The sequence below is a fragment of the Gobio gobio genome (genome assembly GCF_949357685.1).
Source record: "Gobio gobio genome assembly, chromosome: 13".
Lineage (NCBI taxonomy): Eukaryota > Metazoa > Chordata > Actinopteri > Cypriniformes > Gobionidae > Gobio > Gobio gobio.
The window spans coordinates 45,080,724-45,102,071 of record NC_137106.1 but is presented as its reverse complement, the minus strand read 5'-3'; the positions used below and the strand labels follow the sequence as shown (position 1 = coordinate 45,102,071).

The window sequence follows — 21,348 nt, the reverse complement described above, 5'->3', positions numbered from 1 at the left end:
GCGATAGAAAGTGTCCTGACTCAGTGCATCACAGCGTGGTACGGGAACAGCACCAGTCACGACTGCAAAGCCCTGCAAAGAGTGGTGCGCTTATCCGAGCGCATCTCAGGCTCAGCTCTCCCGTCTCTGCAGGACATCTACACCAAACGCTGCAGAGGTAGAGCTACTAAAATCATCAGAGACATTAATCACCCTGCAAACTCTCACTTCACCCTGCTGCCATCTGGTAAGCGCTTCCGTAGCCTGATGGCAAAGACTGAAAGACTCAGGAGGAGTTTCTTCCCCCAGGCCATCAGACTCCTGAACTCAGTCACGTGACTTCACTTCACCCCCGCACACACATAAACATCCAGTTTATACATTAACATCCACATACTGCCATTGCACTGCACTTTACTTTCCTATTGTTACTGCGTAACAACCTGTAATAAACCTTGCACATTATACTTCTTTATATATACATATATATATATATATTTATGTTAACCACTTATTTCTAAGTCTACAGTTTATCTCACTTATCATATCCACTTATTTTTTTATTTTTTTATATTTTTATATTTTAATTTTTATATTTTATTTTTATCTTATTTCCTATTTTTATCTTTTACTTGATTTATTTATAATTCTACTTATGTTAATACTTTTTATTCTAATTTTATTCTATTTCTATTTTAATTTCTTGTAACTGTTATTTGCACTGTCCATGGAGCGGACCTGTTTACATTTCACTGCCAGTTGTATATTGTGTATATAACTGTGTATGTGACAAATAAAACTCTTGAATCTTGAATCTTGAATCTTGGACCCTGCAACAGCTGCTTCTCCTGAAGGCCAAAAGGCTCCTGTGCAAGGCCTCGGGAGGCAGGACCCAAAGGACTCTGAAATGGAGAAGCCACTTGCAAAGGATTCCAGAGTTCTGGAGCAGAAAAGGCAGGATTTCTGAAATCTGGATTTGATTTTGGCCCCATGCTTCTTGGACTTTGACTGTGCATCAAACTTCCCCATGCATCAGGCAGATCAAACACAACAATCACAACCACCACTAACACACCTTTCAGAAGCCCCATCCTAGCAAACTTTGACACAAATGCCACAACACACACCAGTGCTTGGCTTAGCCATTTTGTACAGCTTTGAATGAAGGTGGCTCATCCCCTTTTAGTTTAATTGATTGCCGTTGATTCTCCTCTGGACCTGTAGAGTTTATATGCATCTCTGGGACCTACAGCTCTGCACAATTTGTATGTCTCTCTTATCTGACAAATTGAGGGGGACATTTACATGACACCATTTTCAAATAAAACTTTAAATGCATTGTGTTCATTTACACAACAACAGTGCTTTGTGGCCCTTAAAAATGCAAACTTTTAAAAACAGGGCTTCAAAGTTCAAGTTTTTGAAAATGATACCATTATTGTCTCCATGTAAACTACAAAAACATGCATTTGTGAAAACTGTGACATCATGTGCATGCATATTGCGTGTTTAGTCTATAGGCACGTAGTGTTTCTTTGCAAAGTGTCATCGCCATCTACTGGATTCTCTGCAGAGATTCTCCTAGAGATTTAATCAGATCAACATCATATTTGCACAGTCTAATCTAAAGGCCTTGGTGATGTTAAATTGCAAAGATCTTGAGTTTTCCCTGATGGTCGTGTCAGTGGCGGCCTCACAAATTTCGATGGTTCGCCATAAAACAGGAAGTTGTTGTAACTCGGGCATACAATTTCCGATCTGCCCCAAACTTCACATGTTTGATAAGAGTCCTGACCTGAAGACATCTACATGCCAATATTCAGTTACAGTCATAGCGCCACCTGCGGGCAACAGGAAATGCCTTGTTTTACATTGTGATTAACTCCTCATTGAGATTTAACTATAACATCATCATATTTGGTCATCATATCAGGCCTTGGTGATGTTAAATTGTGACAAAGGCCTGACAAAGTCTGATGTTTCGCCACGACACAGGAAGCTGTTGTAAGTCAGGCATACAATGTCCGATCTGCCCCAAACTTCAGATGTTTGATAAGAGTCCTAGCCTGAAGACATCTACATATGAGTTTCAGAATTAGGCATGGCAAAATGGCTCGATAGCGCCACCTACAACATTTCAACAAAGTGCCCCTCCCACTACGTTTCACGTACAGGTATGAAATTCGGTACACACATGTAACAGCCCAATACCTACAAAAAATCTCCTGGTACAAAATCAACGACACAGAGGGAAGATAGGGAGGGAAGGAAGGGCATGAAAAAGTTAATTGAAACAGTCATTCCTTTGTCCACTTGCCCTCAGCTTCTTATTCTTTAACATCAGCAGTTTATGCAACTGGCCACAGACCTACGTTTTCTCAAATTTTCCACCAAAATGTGATACAAAGAGCAAGAAGAGTTAACAGGACTAAGACTTAAGTTAAGGATGGGACACTAAAATGGACAAATATAATAGACCCCATTTTGAAATGTTTATTTCACAAACCTAATTCACCAACAGTTAGCTCTTCAAACCAGTTAAATATAATTAAAATGGGATGCATTTCCTTGACGCCATGGATTGCCTTCCACATTCTGTTTTTAACCGTTCTGGAAACGGTTTATAGACCCCTTTCATGAGTAAGGTTAAAAGCAACAAAAAAAAACAAGACAAGTTTAAAACATTTTAGACCGCATTTACACCTGTATTTAGCATAGTCCACTTGTGATTGGACTGATAAACGCTTTATTACCAGGTGTAAACAGGCCTGCAGACAGCAACTCCAGTGTGACAGCAACTCCCACCAGTTAAGGGACTAAACCAGCTTTTATTAAAGCACCAGTCTACTTTTCAATAAACATTGGGGCTAGCCTAAAGAAAAAAGGCTGGTCACAATTTGGGATTTAAAATAAATAAGACAATGCAGGTTGATACTCATTTCGTTGCAGATGCAAAAAAGGGAACTCCTGTTTAGTAGTGTAGCCCAATAAATCAAACTGAGAACAGTCATGAAAAATCAATACCAAAGAGACAGTGGAGTTAAGAAGTTTATTAAAACTACTAAAGTCACATGACCAGGGTAACTTCTCCACTAGACACCACAGTTTGCCCACTAGAGATGGTCTTGACGTTAGCATCTCTTCCTGGAAAAGAAAATGGTAGAATCGTGAGGCATTTAAAAACCAAATTCTCATGGTTCCTGAAGTCAGTTTACAACAAGCACTCACTTTTCCTAGTGCAGCTTTGCTCACAGGAGCCAGAAGAGGGATGGCACACTGCTGTACTACAGTGGATGAAGATCTAACAGAGGGGGGAAAGGGATAAGCCACAGAAAGAAAAACACCTAATATTAAGGATTCAGGTAAGGCTGCAGAGCATACGGTTTCCTGTAGAGGAGCCAGTGATGCTGGATCCACAAATGTGAACATCTTCACAACAAAGCGCTTGTAGTGGGTTGGGAACTGAAGACCAGAAGATCCAGCCACCGGAACCAATGAGGTCAGGTAACGGTCATCCTGGTAAGGGCATCTGAAAGGTAAAGAGGCAGTCAGAACTGCCTTACAGCACACTAGATGGATAAAGACTGGCCTTACTCACCCATCAACCAGAAGGTCCCACTGGGGTAGACTGAGTGGACTGGGGGTTGATGTCGCCCAGCAATGTCCAAGCATTAGGACAATGTTGGGGTCGGTCCTCTCCAAAATGCGCACCTCAACATACACAGGCTCCCGCAGGACTTTTGTGACGGGATAATCAGCATCACCGTAGTAGGACGTGTATGCCTCATCCCCTGGGGAAGAAAACCAGCGTTTAACCAGAAACTGCTGCAATCTGGATTTTTAGAAAATACTTGTGCATACTTGGACAGACACTTACCTTCTGCACAGCCTTTGGTGACACATTGACCATTTGCCAGTCTAAGCTCCACCCTGAGGGGTCCAGAAGCCGCTACTAGTGGAGGTGCAGGAACAGTGTTGACCTCCACAACCAGAGCTTCCACAGAAGTAGCAGAGTACCTACACTGGAAGAGAAGCCTAGACAACAAATAGTGAGCTTGTAGCCTTTGTCAAGGATTCATATTTTTTCTAATTAAAAAAAACAACAACAAAACCTACTCAAAATGGCTGTCCCTTGTGATGGAACCAAGTGGTCCAACACCCACTTCATACGAGGAGGTCATTCGGTTCTCATACACCACATATCCACCGTCCTCCTGCAAATAGTAACTGTTGGCATCCAGGACATTCTAAGCCATGCAGAACTGAACCACAAGCAGCTACTCACCATCATGCTTGTGCCACATGCAGTGACAGGGAACTGGTATATAGCAAAGGAAGGTGTAGATCCCACAGGACTGCAAGGTGGGTCGTTTCCACCCAGGAGATGGACTGAATCCAGGCTCAAGCGAGGTAGTGTAACATCTCTTGCCACCACTACCACAAACTGACCATCTCTTATACACTGGACAGTCACTGGAACAAGGTACAAGAGCAGGTTATTACTGAGGAGTGGTTTAACATGAAAACCTTAACATTGACTCACTCTTACCTGCCTTCCCATAGAAACACTGCTGTCCATTAAAGCAGCAGTTGATAGCGTCACACTCAGCACCACTGATACCAGGTGGGCCACATTGGATCTGCTCATAATCAGCTACAGCACATTTGTCAAGGGGCTCTGCCTGCGCCACTGGCTGCTTAGACTGAACCTGCTGAGGAAACTTTTGACTAGCTTGTTGTTGAACCTGCTGAGGAAACTGTTGACTAGCTTGTTGTTGAATCTGCTGAGGAAACTGTTGACTAGCTTGTTGTTGAAACTGCTGAGGAAACTGACTAGCTTGTTGTTGAAACTGCTGAGGAAACTGTTGACTAGCTTGTTGTTGAACCTGCTGAGGAAACTGTTGACTAGCTTGTTGTTGAACCTGCTGAGGAAACTGTTGACTAGCTTGTTGTTGAACCTGCTGAGGAAACTGTTGACTAGCTTGTTGTTGAACCTGCTGAGGAAACTGTTGACTAGCTTGTTGTTGAACCTGCTGAGGAAACTGTTGACTAGCTTGTTGTTGAACCTGCTGAGGAAACTGTTGACTAGCTTGTTGTTGAACCTGCTGAGGAAACTGTTGACTAGCTTGTTGTTGAACCTGCTGAGGAAACTGTTGACTAGCTTGTTGTTGAACCTGCTGAGGAAACTGTTGACTAGCTTGTTGTTGAACCTTCTGAGGAAACTGTTGACTAGCTAGCTGTTGAACCTTCTGAGGAAACTTTTGACTAGCTTGTTGTTGAACCTTCTGAGGAAACTGTTGACTAGCTAGCTGTTGAACCTTCTGAGGAAACTGTTGACTAGCTAGCTGTTGAACCTTCTGAGGAAACTGTTGACTATGTTGACTAGCTAGCTGTTGAACCTTCTGAGGAAACTGTTGACTAGCTTGTTGTTGAACCCGCTGGTCAATTTGCTTTAACATCAGAGGATTCTGGGGCAGATTACTCCACTGTGGAACAGCATGACAAAAAGTACAAAACCACACACAAAGTGCCAGAGATTGAACAGCACACCAGCTTCCTGCCATTGTTCAACAACTAGTCACACTGTTGAGATGATGCCCTTTGGTCTTTTTGTATTCTACAGATTTTGGCTAATTAACAATGATCCCTCCCTCTTCATTAAGAGTCATGATTCTCCAGACTTGCCCAAATGGGAGTTTATGCTACCAGAAAATTCTCATCAAAATCATACGCATGTGATGTAGGGGAGTGCGGGGCACAAACTAACGCGGGGTTATGCCAAGTTCACACTGCCCGATTTTAGCCCCGATTTTGACTCGCCGACAGGTTTTGGGAAATCGCAGACAAATGGCTGAAATGATAGGCAAATCGGTGCTTGTGCACGCGAGTGACAATCACGCAGTGTGAATGATCAAAGACGCGATCAGAGACAATCACCGATGAGTTGCCGACGCTCGCGAGATATTTGGCATGCTAAATATCTGGACCTGTCGGCGATTCAAACTCCTGCTGTGTGAAATGAGTTCTGACTGAAAAATACATCTGCGATGACCGACAGCCAATGAGAGAGCAAGATACAGGGCAGCGGGAGGTTCGGGGAGGAGTTATAGACCAGAATATCCGTATTTTTTATATATATATATATAAGCAGAAACAAAGCACAAACATTTGCTTGACCAGCCGCAGCAGCAGCACACTGCAAAATTATTTATTTACCTCAAACTCTCTTTGCAGAACACAATCCTTGCTCCCTGTGTCTCCCCAACCATTTCCTCCACCATAATCTTTTTTCTTTTTCTCCTTTTTGCTGCAAATCAGCGCACAGACAATTTGGATAGCAAGTTTCTGAACTGCAGTCTATATTTTTAATAACAATTCCAGTCTGGCACAAGAACTCCGGTCTGACGCACGTGTTATCTCGCGTTGTTTCCTTCTCACTTCTTGCGTATGTTTGCTTGTGAAACGTAGTTCGCGGACGGGACAGAGCTGTCGGCGATTTTTCCTTTTGTACAGTCATGCAGTGTGAAACCCTCTGTCGCCGATCCATCGTGCAGTGTGAACACAGCAGTGACTGAATGCTGGCCCAGATAGTCATGCAGTGTGAAAAGAACTGTGATCCGACGAGTTTGAAAATCGTGCAGTCTGAACTAGGCTTTAGTTGTAACACACATGGTTTAACACTTTCCACACATGCCAGGATGACGAAACTTAGAAACTTAGTGTATTTACTGGTTGCCATATCAACATTATTTAGAGAAAAAATAGCCGCAAAATTAAATAATCTTTGGAAGATATTACTGAACATTTATTTAACCATAGCAAAAAGTAAATTTCTTACTTAAGTTTATTTTTCATCTCTGTTTTTTGTGTTTATTTAAAACAAGAAAAATCTGATATTATTTGAATCTTATATCTGTTATTTAACAGTTGAGATTGTTCTTTAATGTTGATCTAACAGCAGAAGACATGAGCCACGGTTTAAATCCCAGTTGCGCAGGTGGGGTGCGTTGAAACACTGCATTACAATGAGCCCCTATTAGAACTACGCTATTATATTCTATACTTTTATGAATTCTTTTGAGAAACCATGAGAAAAGGGTGAATAATGACAGAGTCAATGATCAGAAATTATTCATTATCATTATGTTTTTAACTATGCTGTTTAGCTGTATTTAGCCAAAAATCTGTATAATTTTAATCATTACAAATTAAAAAGTTAATAATTGTATTTTATTGACAAAATATTTTAGTTTGTCTTGTATTTTTTGTTATTATATCAGGTAACATTTTAAGCTGTCATTTGGTCATGTTACAATGTGCCCCACCCATGGGGCATGTTGTCACATTTCACTTCCATTCTTTCGGGGTAAATCAAGAAAAAAAGTATACACAGTATTAATGAAACAAAACCACATAATTGTACTAGACATGTGGAGAATTAATGTGAGAAAAAATAAATACTCTGAACCCCAAGTGAATTTACACAAACTGAGACAGTCAAAAAGCGTAAGGTTGTGCCCTGCTCTCCCCTATATTTAATCCAATTAGTCAGATTTGTCATATTGAAGACAAATAAAAAGGTTCATGCTCAGGTTTGCTACTGGAGCTTGCCCAAAGTACTTTGGGTAGATGTTTGGTGCATTCCGCTTTGCTTGTAGACATGCAGAAATATTAACTAGCATTACTACTTTTACAATATCTTTATATGGCAGAAATAGTAATAGTCTGTAGTTCCAAATTTAGCAACACACTCACAAACCTCCCTAAGCACTTCCCCTTGGGGCAATCCCTGTCGCCAGTTTGAAGTGTTCCACAAGTGGACAAGAGAGGTTTATGTGGACAGACCCTCGACTCCTTGATTATGACAGAGGGGACGAACCTACTCATATATACTTTAATTACAAAATAAATGTAACTGTAATCAGTTACTGAGAAAAAAAAAGTGTAATTAAATTACAGTTACTTATGAAAATGTTAATTATTACAAAGGGGGTTACATCTGAATATTTTCGGTAAAAAGCTAGGATATGTTGAATAATATTAATTGGTTGTTTTGCCTGTGCAGGATGCCTCTTGCCATTTACAGTGGGGGTTTTTTAATATACAATTGCTAGGACCCATTTCTCAATACTTAGGACACTTTTTCAAAACTCTTCACACAGTTCTCCTAACAAACTTTCAGCTCGGCGCAGCAGATAATTTCACATTCAAAATGCACTAAAACTACCAAAACACAATTCTTTCCCCTAGCAAAGGTTTCAACCAACACACACTTTGTCAATCCCCAAACGGACGAGGCGTTTATACTTGACGCACTCGCCGTTGTACTATTCTGTGAAACGACAGAGGGCGACTCAGAGTAATTGTTCTATAAACCATCAGGAAACCGCAGTGAGAGAAGTAGAAGAAAGTAGCTACACAGGTGACCATATTTATTTTAATAAACTTCACCAAAAAAAAAACACACTACAAAAGAATCGTGTAAAACTCAGTAAACCTTGATTGCTAATCATTAATCCAGTGTATGCTTTCGATTTACCCCAAAAGAAAGTGAAATATGACAGCCTGCCCCATAGGTGGGGCACATTAACATGACAGCTTGAGGTTCAGATACAATAAAACAAGACAAACTAAGTCAAAATACAAATTAACTTTCAAATAAAATAATGCCATTTAATCATTAAAACTATACTGACAAACAGTTATACAGAAGTTAAAAACCATAACTTCTGAACATTGACTGTTATTCTTTCCTCAATAGAATAGTTCTAATAGGGGCACATTGTAACAGTTACAACATGCCCCACCTGTGCAACTGGGATTTAAACCCGTCTAGTATCTTCTGCTGGTTAGAGCAGCATTAGAACTCTCAACTGTTAAACAGATTGGTCTTATTTTCAATAAACGTTTTGTTAAATGTTCAGTGAGCGCGTCCAAATAATTATTAATTGGTGCAGTGTCACTAAATAATGTTGATATGGCAACTAGTAAATACATTAGGTTTCATCATCCCGGCATGTGTGGAAAGTTAAACTGTTACAACTAGCCCCGCGTCAGGTTGTGCACCGCTCCCCACACTAACCTTGAGAAGTTTAAATTCCATACGGAGAAAAATAATAACTTCTGTACCTCTGCAAGTCACATAGCATGCAGCCATAGGGTTTCAGACTTATTGGGACTTGCAAAGGTACAGTCAGTTCCACCACATTTGCAGAATAAGGCACTCTTTCCAGGTCAAAAGCAGTTAAACCAGACATGAAGCAAAGTGAAAAGTCAGATACAAGCAAGGATTGATGTCAGTTTTATTGAGAAACTTTCTTTTGCCCTTGAACAATTACAGGACCAAGTGTTGCCTTGCCTTCCCACTGTACACCTAGAGAGAAGAAAGAGCAAAGTTAGGAGCACTTAAAACATCAAAAGCAAGCTTAAAGCAAGAGCTACCGACCTCCATAAGGAGAAGCAGCAATTCCACCATCAGGACCACATGTTGAGTCACAGCAACCACAAACTTGGTCATTTCCATCAGCAGCAAACCACCTGCAACAAGACAAAGCACTTTCAACATGAGCAAAGAAATTAAATATAATAATAAGTGCAACGTACCCATTGGCAAAGGAACAGGATTTGCGCTGAGCGTCACTGGGTGCAGAAGCAATAGTTGCCTTCAGAACACATGTTATGTAGATCTACAAGGGATGACAGACAAGTCAGAAAACCAAAGCAGATGGGAAGAGAAGTCAAATTAACTCTTGTGGTACATACAGATGGACTGGTGCTCTCCTGGAACATGAATGCCTCCAGCTGGAACTGGATCTTGTCAACCTGGGACCGAGGCATGAAGCGGGAGCTGGAAGCTGTAGCCTTGGCATCCACAAAGCACCTGACGACAAAGTCACCACAAAGAGCAACTCATGAATGTTTAAAAAGAGCAAACAAAACAGTCCTATAACATCTAGAGCCATGACCTTACCCATGATTCTCAATGAAGGAATATCTCGGAAGGGAGTTCACGTCAGGCACTTGAGTGGCCACACAGCTGTCCACAAACACACGCAGAGGCACATGATTGTACTGCTTCACAGATGCCTCGATGTTAATAACACCACCCAGGAAATAGGAGTATGAAGGCCTCTGGTAGGACCAATCGTCTACAAAAGAGAAGGAACACCCTAGGAAGAGCCACATTTGCAAGGTCGAAGGTCCAAAGAAAGTGCACTTACCCAGCATGAGCTTCAGGGAGAACATCAAGACTTCTTCACCAACCTTGGTTGAGGCATAAGGGACCCATGTTGGCCTCAAGGCATCACTGCTTACATTGTGTAGCCTGTGGTTCATGAAAGTACCCATTAAATGGTCTCCCAGTTGCACAAGCAGTGAAAGTCACAGAGGTCACTTACCTTTGATAGTGGCATTGAACGCCAACAATTGCACCATCGGCCCGGGTAATCGGAGTACCTGCAAGAGCCTCAGGGGTGTAGGTAAGAGAGAAAGTGTAGACAAGCTCATCCTCATTCATCTGTAAGAGATTGTAGTTAAAACATAAGTTCCTCATCAAGGTGTAATCATTATTATGAATGAGAGAAAGTGCATTGTGCAATACGGTGGACAAACACTTAAAGCAGGAGAAAACAACTCTAGAGCTTAAAACATGCATTGGTATGAACGGGCCTTAAGAAATGTTATGCCAGCTGCCCTGGCAATGCAAATACAACAGCAGTGTGAACGGACGGTCCTTGAAGAGGACTTTGGATATCCTCAATTTGAACAAACAACCAATTAAGATTTAGGAGTTCTTACCATCTGCACACTGTTGCAGTCCTGTAATTCATACTCAAAGATGAGCACCCTAGACTCAGAGTCCTGACCAACAACAGAACATCCACCTAAAGACAGACCAGTTGGCTGGATCAACTGACCATTGCTAAACAAGTCCTGCTGGACTTCTACAAGAACCCGGTTCTCTCCGCATTGAACCGCTACGCTGCTGGGAGTCACGGGTTGCCTCAACTGGAAGTCCACCGCCAACTCGCTCTGCACCTCGGGAACGACGGGATACCTCCAATCCAAAGGCTTCACTTCACCGGTAAGATGGCGCCGCCGTGTTCGGTCGCCGTTCAGGTCGCTCCGCTAAGACTTTGCTTTTATTTATTATTCTACTCTCTTTTACTCTCTATTTTTTCCAACGGATCATCTGCTTTGATCTGTTACGACAGCAAAACACTTCTGGAAATTGGTTACTGCTACACTGACCTGTTTCAGGACACTTTCTCCAATCTTCCATCTGATATTCGCCGGGACGCCGAGTTGAACAATGGCCACTCGAGTCGACGGCGAAGATTCAAAAAACACCGCGGGAAACGCGCTGGGATCTGCAACAGACTGAGAAAAAGAGCATTCAGTCCTCCTCTCCCGAGCATTTTGCTCGCAAATGTCCAATCCTTGGAGAATAAGATGGACGATCTTAGAGCCAGGATAAGTTTTCAACGGGACATGAGAGACTGCAACATCTATTGTCTGTCCGAAACATGGCTCACGCCAGCGGTCCCGGATACAGCCGTGACGCCGTCCGAGAACTTCTCTGTTTTTCGGATGGACAGAACAGCCGAGGCCGGGAAATCTAAAGGCGGTGGAGTGTGTTTCATGATAAACAAGAAATGGTGCGATCCTAGGAACATCTCCATTCTTTCGCGATCCTGCTCGCCTCACTTGGAACATTTAACTCTCATGTGCCGGCCTTTCTACCTGCCGAGGGAGTTTTCCTCGGTCATCGCCACTGCCGTTTATATTCCACCACAGGCAGACACGGGGCTGGCTTTATCTGCCCTCCATGATGTGACCAGCGGCTTCATAAACAAACACCCCGACGCTGCTTTCATCGTCGCGGGTGATTTTAACAAAGCTAACCTAAAGAAAGTATTGCCAAACTTTCACCAGCATGTCTCCTGTCCCACACGAGGAGCAAACACACTGGATCATTGCTACTCTCCGTTTAAGAACGCCTACAAAGCTCGTTCACAGCCAGCTTTTGGCAAATCGGACCATGCCGCCATTTTCCTCACACCGGAATATAAACAAAGGCTCGTTCAAGAGCCCCCGGTGAGGAGGGAAGTCAAACGCTGGTCATCCCATTCAGAGATCACGCTACAGGCAGCTCTTGATGACGTCGACTGGGACATGTTCCGCGCGAGTTCTGAAGACGTCAGCGAGTTCACAGAAGTGGCGCTCTGCTTTATCAACACACTGACAGAGCAAGCCACACAAACAATAACTATAACGTCCTTCCCTAATCAGAAACCGTGGGTGGACAGTTCAATCCGCACTGCAGTTAACACGCGCACTAACGCGTACAATGCCGGTCTCCAAACGGGGGATATGAGGGAGTACAAAGCTTCATGTTATGCCCTCCGGCGCGCCGTTAAAGCCGCAAAACTCCGCTATAAAGACCGAGTGGAATCTCATTTCCAACTCAACGACTCCCGGCGGATGTGGCAGGGACTGAGGACCATCTGTGCTTTTGGAACTAAATCCTCTGCAGAGGTGAGAGCTGATCCGTTGCTGGTGAACGAGTTAAACTCTTTCTACGCTCGCTTTGATGGTAATCGCGGCAGCGCGACTCCGGCGAGTGACGCGTCAGAGAGAGTCCCTCAGAGCAGCAACAGTCACGTGATCTCTGTCTCGGAGGAGGAGGTTCGGAGAGCACTCAAACGTGTGGATGTCAGGAAAGCTGCTGGGCCGGATGGTATTTCAGGTCGTGTTCTGCGGTCCTGTGCTGATCAGCTCGCAGGGCTCTTTACATCCATATTTAACGAGTCCCTTGCTACATCTGTTGTCCCCACCTCCTTCAAACGATCCTCCATCATCCCTGTACCTAAGATCAGTAAACCCTCTTGCCTAAATGACTATCGTCCAGTGGCTCTCACATCTTTAGTCATGAAGGTCTTTGAGAGACTCATTAAAAACAACATTTGCTCCTCCATTCCTGACACTTTGGACCCTCTTCAGTTTGCCTATCGTCCCAATAGATCGACTGAAGATGCCATTTCTCACGTCCTTCACTCCTGCCTCACTCACATCGACAGCAAAAGTGGGAACTATGTCAGGCTGCTATTTATTGACTATAGCTCAGCCTTTAACACCATAGTTCCCATTAAGCTAACACACAAACTCCTGGATCTAGGCCTGAATTCTTCTCTCTGCCTCTGGATTGAAGATTTCCTCACTGGCAGACCCCAGGCGGTGAGAGTAGGCCAGTTCACCTCCACCTCCATCACCCTGAGTGTTGGAGCTCCACAGGGCTGTGTGCTGAGTCCCCTGCTCTACTCTCTCTACACCCATGACTGTTTGTCCACACACAGCTCCACCTCAATCATCAAGTTTGCTGATGATACTGTTGTCCTGGGTCTCATCTCCAACAACAATGAGACGGCATACTTGGACGAAGTGGAGCAACTGACATCATGGTGCCAGGACAACTGTCTCTCTCTGAATGTTAACAAGACCAAAGAACTGATTGTGGACTTCAGGAAGAGACAGCATCGGTCATACTCCCCTCTCATGATCAGCGGGACACCGGTAGAGAGAGTGAGCAGCTTCAAATACCTGGGTGTGAACATCTCCGAGGATCTGACCTGGACTACACACATCCAGACACAGGTGAAAAAAGCCAGGCAAAGACTGTACCACCTGCGCCAGCTGAGGAAATTCAGGGTTTCACCAGCCATCCTGAAAACTTTCTATCGAGGGGCGATAGAAAGTGTCCTGACTCAGTGCATCACAGCGTGGTACGGGAACAGCACCAGTCACGACTGCAAAGCCCTGCAAAGAGTGGTGCGCTTATCCGAGCGCATCTCAGGCTCAGCTCTCCCGTCTCTGCAGGACATCTACACCAAACGCTGCAGAGGTAGAGCTACTAAAATCATCAGAGACATTAATCACCCTGCAAACTCTCACTTCACCCTGCTGCCATCTGGTAAGCGCTTCCGTAGCCTGATGGCAAAGACTGAAAGACTCAGGAGGAGTTTCTTCCCCCAGGCCATCAGACTCCTGAACTCAGTCACGTGACTTCACTTCACCCCCGCACACACATAAACATCCAGTTTATACATTAACATCCACATACTGCCATTGCACTGCACTTTACTTTCCTATTGTTACTGCGTAACAACCTGTAATAAACCTTGCACATTATACTTCTTTATATATACATATATATATATATATTTATGTTAACCACTTATTTCTAAGTCTACAGTTTATCTCACTTATCATATCCACTTATTTTTTTATTTTTTTATATTTTTATATTTTAATTTTTATATTTTATTTTTATCTTATTTCCTATTTTTATCTTTTACTTGATTTATTTATAATTCTACTTATGTTAATACTTTTTATTCTAATTTTATTCTATTTCTATTTTAATTTCTTGTAACTGTTATTTGCACTGTCCATGGAGCGGACCTGTTTACATTTCACTGCCAGTTGTATATTGTGTATATAACTGTGTATGTGACAAATAAAACTCTTGAATCTTGAATCTTGAATCTTGGACCCTGCAACAGCTGCTTCTCCTGAAGGCCAAAAGGCTCCTGTGCAAGGCCTCGGGAGGCAGGACCCAAAGGACTCTGAAATGGAGAAGCCACTTGCAAAGGATTCCAGAGTTCTGGAGCAGAAAAGGCAGGATTTCTGAAATCTGGATTTGATTTTGGCCCCATGCTTCTTGGACTTTGACTGTGCATCAAACTTCCCCATGCATCAGGCAGATCAAACACAACAATCACAACCACCACTAACACACCTTTCAGAAGCCCCATCCTAGCAAACTTTGACACAAATGCCACAACACACACCAGTGCTTGGCTTAGCCATTTTGTACAGCTTTGAATGAAGGTGGCTCATCCCCTTTTAGTTTAATTGATTGCCGTTGATTCTCCTCTGGACCTGTAGAGTTTATATGCATCTCTGGGACCTACAGCTCTGCACAATTTGTATGTCTCTCTTATCTGACAAATTGAGGGGGACATTTACATGACACCATTTTCAAATAAAACTTTAAATGCATTGTGTTCATTTACACAACAACAGTGCTTTGTGGCCCTTAAAAATGCAAACTTTTAAAAACAGGGCTTCAAAGTTCAAGTTTTTGAAAATGATACCATTATTGTCTCCATGTAAACTACAAAAACATGCATTTGTGAAAACTGTGACATCATGTGCATGCATATTGCGTGTTTAGTCTATAGGCACGTAGTGTTTCTTTGCAAAGTGTCATCGCCATCTACTGGATTCTCTGCAGAGATTCTCCTAGAGATTTAATCAGATCAACATCATATTTGCACAGTCTAATCTAAAGGCCTTGGTGATGTTAAATTGCAAAGATCTTGAGTTTTCCCTGATGGTCGTGTCAGTGGCGGCCTCACAAATTTCGATGGTTCGCCATAAAACAGGAAGTTGTTGTAACTCGGGCATACAATTTCCGATCTGCCCCAAACTTCACATGTTTGATAAGAGTCCTGACCTGAAGACATCTACATGCCAATATTCAGTTACAGTCATAGCGCCACCTGCGGGCAACAGGAAATGCCTTGTTTTACATTGTGATTAACTCCTCATTGAGATTTAACTATAACATCATCATATTTGGTCATCATATCAGGCCTTGGTGATGTTAAATTGTGACAAAGGCCTGACAAAGTCTGATGTTTCGCCACGACACAGGAAGCTGTTGTAAGTCAGGCATACAATGTCCGATCTGCCCCAAACTTCAGATGTTTGATAAGAGTCCTAGCCTGAAGACATCTACATATGAGTTTCAGAATTAGGCATGGCAAAATGGCTCGATAGCGCCACCTACAACATTTCAACAAAGTGCCCCTCCCACTACGTTTCACGTACAGGTATGAAATTCGGTACACACATGTAACAGCCCAATACCTACAAAAAATCTCCTGGTACAAAATCAACGACACAGAGGGAAGATAGGGAGGGAAGGAAGGGCATGAAAAAGTTAATTGAAACAGTCATTCCTTTGTCCACTTGCCCTCAGCTTCTTATTCTTTAACATCAGCAGTTTATGCAACTGGCCACAGACCTACGTTTTCTCAAATTTTCCACCAAAATGTGATACAAAGAGCAAGAAGAGTTAACAGGACTAAGACTTAAGTTAAGGATGGGACACTAAAATGGACAAATATAATAGACCCCATTTTGAAATGTTTATTTCACAAACCTAATTCACCAACAGTTAGCTCTTCAAACCAGTTAAATATAATTAAAATGGGATGCATTTCCTTGACGCCATGGATTGCCTTCCACATTCTGTTTTTAACCGTTCTGGAAACGGTTTATAGACCCCTTTCATGAGTAAGGTTAAAAGCAACAAAAAAAAACAAGACAAGTTTAAAACATTTTAGACCGCATTTACACCTGTATTTAGCATAGTCCACTTGTGATTGGACTGATAAACGCTTTATTACCAGGTGTAAACAGGCCTGCAGACAGCAACTCCAGTGTGACAGCAACTCCCACCAGTTAAGGGACTAAACCAGCTTTTATTAAAGCACCAGTCTACTTTTCAATAAACATTGGGGCTAGCCTAAAGAAAAAAGGCTGGTCACAATTTGGGATTTAAAATAAATAAGACAATGCAGGTTGATACTCATTTCGTTGCAGATGCAAAAAAGGGAACTCCTGTTTAGTAGTGTAGCCCAATAAATCAAACTGAGAACAGTCATGAAAAATCAATACCAAAGAGACAGTGGAGTTAAGAAGTTTATTAAAACTACTAAAGTCACATGACCAGGGTAACTTCTCCACTAGACACCACAGTTTGCCCACTAGAGATGGTCTTGACGTTAGCATCTCTTCCTGGAAAAGAAAATGGTAGAATCGTGAGGCATTTAAAAACCAAATTCTCATGGTTCCTGAAGTCAGTTTACAACAAGCACTCACTTTTCCTAGTGCAGCTTTGCTCACAGGAGCCAGAAGAGGGATGGCACACTGCTGTACTACAGTGGATGAAGATCTAACAGAGGGGGGAAAGGGATAAGCCACAGAAAGAAAAACACCTAATATTAAGGATTCAGGTAAGGCTGCAGAGCATACGGTTTCCTGTAGAGGAGCCAGTGATGCTGGATCCACAAATGTGAACATCTTCACAACAAAGCGCTTGTAGTGGGTTGGGAACTGAAGACCAGAAGATCCAGCCACCGGAACCAATGAGGTCAGGTAACGGTCATCCTGGTAAGGGCATCTGAAAGGTAAAGAGGCAGTCAGAACTGCCTTACAGCACACTAGATGGATAAAGACTGGCCTTACTCACCCATCAACCAGAAGGTCCCACTGGGGTAGACTGAGTGGACTGGGGGTTGATGTCGCCCAGCAATGTCCAAGCATTAGGACAATGTTGGGGTCGGTCCTCTCCAAAATGCGCACCTCAACATACACAGGCTCCCGCAGGACTTTTGTGACGGGATAATCAGCATCACCGTAGTAGGACGTGTATGCCTCATCCCCTGGGGAAGAAAACCAGCGTTTAACCAGAAACTGCTGCAATCTGGATTTTTAGAAAATACTTGTGCATACTTGGACAGACACTTACCTTCTGCACAGCCTTTGGTGACACATTGACCATTTGCCAGTCTAAGCTCCACCCTGAGGGGTCCAGAAGCCGCTACTAGTGGAGGTGCAGGAACAGTGTTGACCTCCACAACCAGAGCTTCCACAGAAGTAGCAGAGTACCTACACTGGAAGAGAAGCCTAGACAACAAATAGTGAGCTTGTAGCCTTTGTCAAGGATTCATATTTTTTCTAATTAAAAAAAACAACAACAAAACCTACTCAAAATGGCTGTCCCTTGTGATGGAACCAAGTGGTCCAACACCCACTTCATACGAGGAGGTCATTCGGTTCTCATACACCACATATCCACCGTCCTCCTGCAAATAGTAACTGTTGGCATCCAGGACATTCTAAGCCATGCAGAACTGAACCACAAGCAGCTACTCACCATCATGCTTGTGCCACATGCAGTGACAGGGAACTGGTATATAGCAAAGGAAGGTGTAGATCCCACAGGACTGCAAGGTGGGTCGTTTCCACCCAGGAGATGGACTGAATCCAGGCTCAAGCGAGGTAGTGTAACATCTCTTGCCACCACTACCACAAACTGACCATCTCTTATACACTGGACAGTCACTGGAACAAGGTACAAGAGCAGGTTATTACTGAGGAGTGGTTTAACATGAAAACCTTAACATTGACTCACTCTTACCTGCCTTCCCATAGAAACACTGCTGTCCATTAAAGCAGCAGTTGATAGCGTCACACTCAGCACCACTGATACCAGGTGGGCCACATTGGATCTGCTCATAATCAGCTACAGCACATTTGTCAAGGGGCTCTGCCTGCGCCACTGGCTGCTTAGACTGAACCTGCTGAGGAAACTTTTGACTAGCTTGTTGTTGAACCTGCTGAGGAAACTGTTGACTAGCTTGTTGTTGAATCTGCTGAGGAAACTGTTGACTAGCTTGTTGTTGAAACTGCTGAGGAAACTGACTAGCTTGTTGTTGAAACTGCTGAGGAAACTGTTGACTAGCTTGTTGTTGAACCTGCTGAGGAAACTGTTGACTAGCTTGTTGTTGAACCTGCTGAGGAAACTGTTGACTAGCTTGTTGTTGAACCTGCTGAGGAAACTGTTGACTAGCTTGTTGTTGAACCTGCTGAGGAAACTGTTGACTAGCTTGTTGTTGAACCTGCTGAGGAAACTGTTGACTAGCTTGTTGTTGAACCTTCTGAGGAAACTGTTTACTAGCTAGCTGTTGAACCTTCTGAGGAAACTTTTGACTAGCTTGTTGTTGAACCTTCTGAGGAAACTGTTGACTAGCTAGCTGTTGAACCTTCTGAGGAAACTGTTGACTATGTTGACTAGCTAGCTGTTGAACCTTCTGAGGAAACTGTTGACTAGCTTGTTGTTGAACCCGCTGGTCAATTTGCTTTAACATCAGAGGATTCTGGGGCAGATTACTCCACTGTGGAACAGCATGACAAAAAGTACAAAACCACACACAAAGTGCCAGAGATTGAACAGCACACCAGCTTCCTGCCATTGTTCAACAACTAGTCACACTGTTGAGATCTTCTTCTTCTTCTTCTTTAAAGTTATTGGCGGTTGGCATACCAATTTGGTGCATTACCGCCACCAACTGCTTGGGGTGTGGAGCTTCAATGCGGATTTATATGCTAATAAAAAAATAAAAAAAAATAAAAAAAAAAATTGTAGTGTTGTTTTTAAATTCTATCAAATAAACCTGTTTCTTTTAAGTACCTAATGAGAACTGGCCATACTGATGGTTTTGATGTAGAAAAAGAAAGTAAACCCTCTACTGATAATTGTGTATAACCTAATTCTTTGACTTGTTCTAATAGTATAGTTCTTTCCATGTTGTATGCTTCACACTCTAGTAATACATGTTCTACAGTTTCTCTCTTGTCACAGTTAATGCATAGTCCCGTTGCGTGTTTCCCTAAACGACTGAGATTATGATTGAGACCTGTATGTCCAATTCTTAACCTTGTGATCACTGTTTCTCCCCTTCGATTCCAACCACCCTGTCTCCTTGTTGTCACTTGTTTCTGTACTTTATATAAAAAACGACCTTTGATCTCCTTATCCCATTGTTCTTGCCATAACCCATTGATTCCTGATTTAATGACACTTTTCACTTCCATTTTACTCAATGGAACTATCCATTGCAGATCTGACTCAAGAGTCTTTTTAGCCAAACGATCAACTGCTTCATTACCCTCTATTTCAACGTGAGATGGGACCCACATAAAACTCACTACAATATTAAGATTTTGTAATCTATATAGACTATGAAAGATTTCATAAATCAAGTCAGGCCTACAGACAGATTTGCAGTTTGCAATACTTATTAATGATGCCATTGAGTCTGAGCAGATAATATATTTATTAGGTCCAACCTCCTCTATCCACGTGAGTGCTAGTAAAATAGCTAAAAGTTCCACAGTGTAAACTGCTAAATGATCTGAAGTTCTTTTAAGTATGGATTTCTGAAAGTGTGGTATATATACTGCAGCTCCCGTCTTTCCTGTATTTGGGTCTTTTGAGCCATCTGTAAATATTTGAATACTATTATTATAATTGAGAGCTAGATATTGCTTTACCAGATCGTTCATCCCACCATATTCCTTGCATTGTTTTAATGTATTTGCGATTTCAAGGTCCACAACTGGTAATGGAAACATCCAAGGGGGAATAGTAGGTAACGCCACTGCACAGCTGTTAGTTAATTTAACTAGTCCCAGTTTCTCGGCTTGTCCGTTTCCCACCCATCCAAAACTATTAAATTGCTTTCTTCCATGCTCCCAACATGAATTTAACACTGGTTTAGTTGGATGACCCTGCTTATGCCCCTGTAAGTTTACCCAATATACCATGGCAAGCTGAAGACGTCTCAGAGATAAAGGCATCTCCCCAACCTCCACCTGTAGAGCTGGGATTGAAGAAGTCTTGATTGCACCACTACATAGGCGGAGGGCTTGTGTTTGGATTAAGTCAAGCCTTTGCAAATGAGATTTTGCAGCTGAACTAAATGCAATGCATGCATAATCCAATGTTGATCTAATTAACGCAATATAAATATGTTTAAGAGAGTTCATACTGGCACCCCAACCACTTCCTACCAGGCATCTCATAACATTGACTGCCTTCTTACACTTGGTAACATTTTTCTGTATATGATCTCCAAATGTCAACTTATGGTCCATCCACACACCTAAAAACCTTATACTTTGAACCTGCTTGATTGATTGCCCATAAAGAGTAATTTGTATTGCAGGATTATTACACTTCTTAGAAAAACAAATAACCTGTGTCTTGTCCACAGAAAACCGAAAACCCCACCTATTTCCCCAATTCTCAACAATGTTGACTGCTGTCTGTAGCTTTTTTCCAACAAATGCTGCATTACGACCCCTTACCCATATTGCCCCATCATCTGCATATAAAGACCTCCCAAGTCTAGTATCAACCTCTGAAAAAACCTCATTAATCATGATATTAAACAAAATAGGACTACATACACTTCCTTGTGGTACCCCATTTTCTATAGAGTAAACTTTAGAGTAAGATACTCCAACTCTTACCTCTATAGTCCTGTCCTTCAGAAAATTCATAATCCAGTTGAACATTCTTCCCCCAATTCCCATGGATTCTAATTTAATCAGAAGACCCTCTTTCCACAACATATCATAGGCCTTCTCCACATCAAAGAAGACAGCAGCTACCAGTTCCTTTTTAGTCTGAGCCTTCCTGATTTCATCCTCCAAGCATATCACCGGATCCAT

General features: G+C 42.5%; 2 protein-coding genes across 2 annotated transcripts; both read right to left on the bottom strand.

Annotated features, from left to right (window-relative positions):
* Positions 1-3,190: 3,190 nt before the first annotated feature.
* On the bottom strand, positions 3,191-9,953 carry LOC307136031 (zona pellucida sperm-binding protein 4-like; the record flags this gene model as incomplete). Its single annotated transcript, XM_079832777.1, has 8 exons — positions 3,191-3,280; positions 3,361-3,508; positions 3,578-3,770; positions 3,857-4,014; positions 4,096-4,193; positions 4,265-4,452; positions 4,529-4,633; positions 9,950-9,953. 8 exons carry the CDS (start codon positions 9,951-9,953, stop codon positions 3,191-3,193), a joined length of 984 nt encoding a protein of 327 aa, XP_079688903.1.
* A 6,959-nt stretch (positions 9,954-16,912) lies between these two features.
* LOC307136030 (zona pellucida sperm-binding protein 4-like) lies at positions 16,913-21,348 on the bottom strand (the record flags this gene model as incomplete). The annotated part of the gene is made up of 8 exons (XM_079832776.1): positions 16,913-17,002; positions 17,083-17,230; positions 17,300-17,492; positions 17,579-17,736; positions 17,818-17,915; positions 17,987-18,174; positions 18,251-18,341; positions 21,148-21,348. The coding sequence occupies 8 exons, from the start codon at positions 21,346-21,348 to the stop codon at positions 16,913-16,915; spliced, it is 1,167 nt and encodes a 388-aa protein (XP_079688902.1).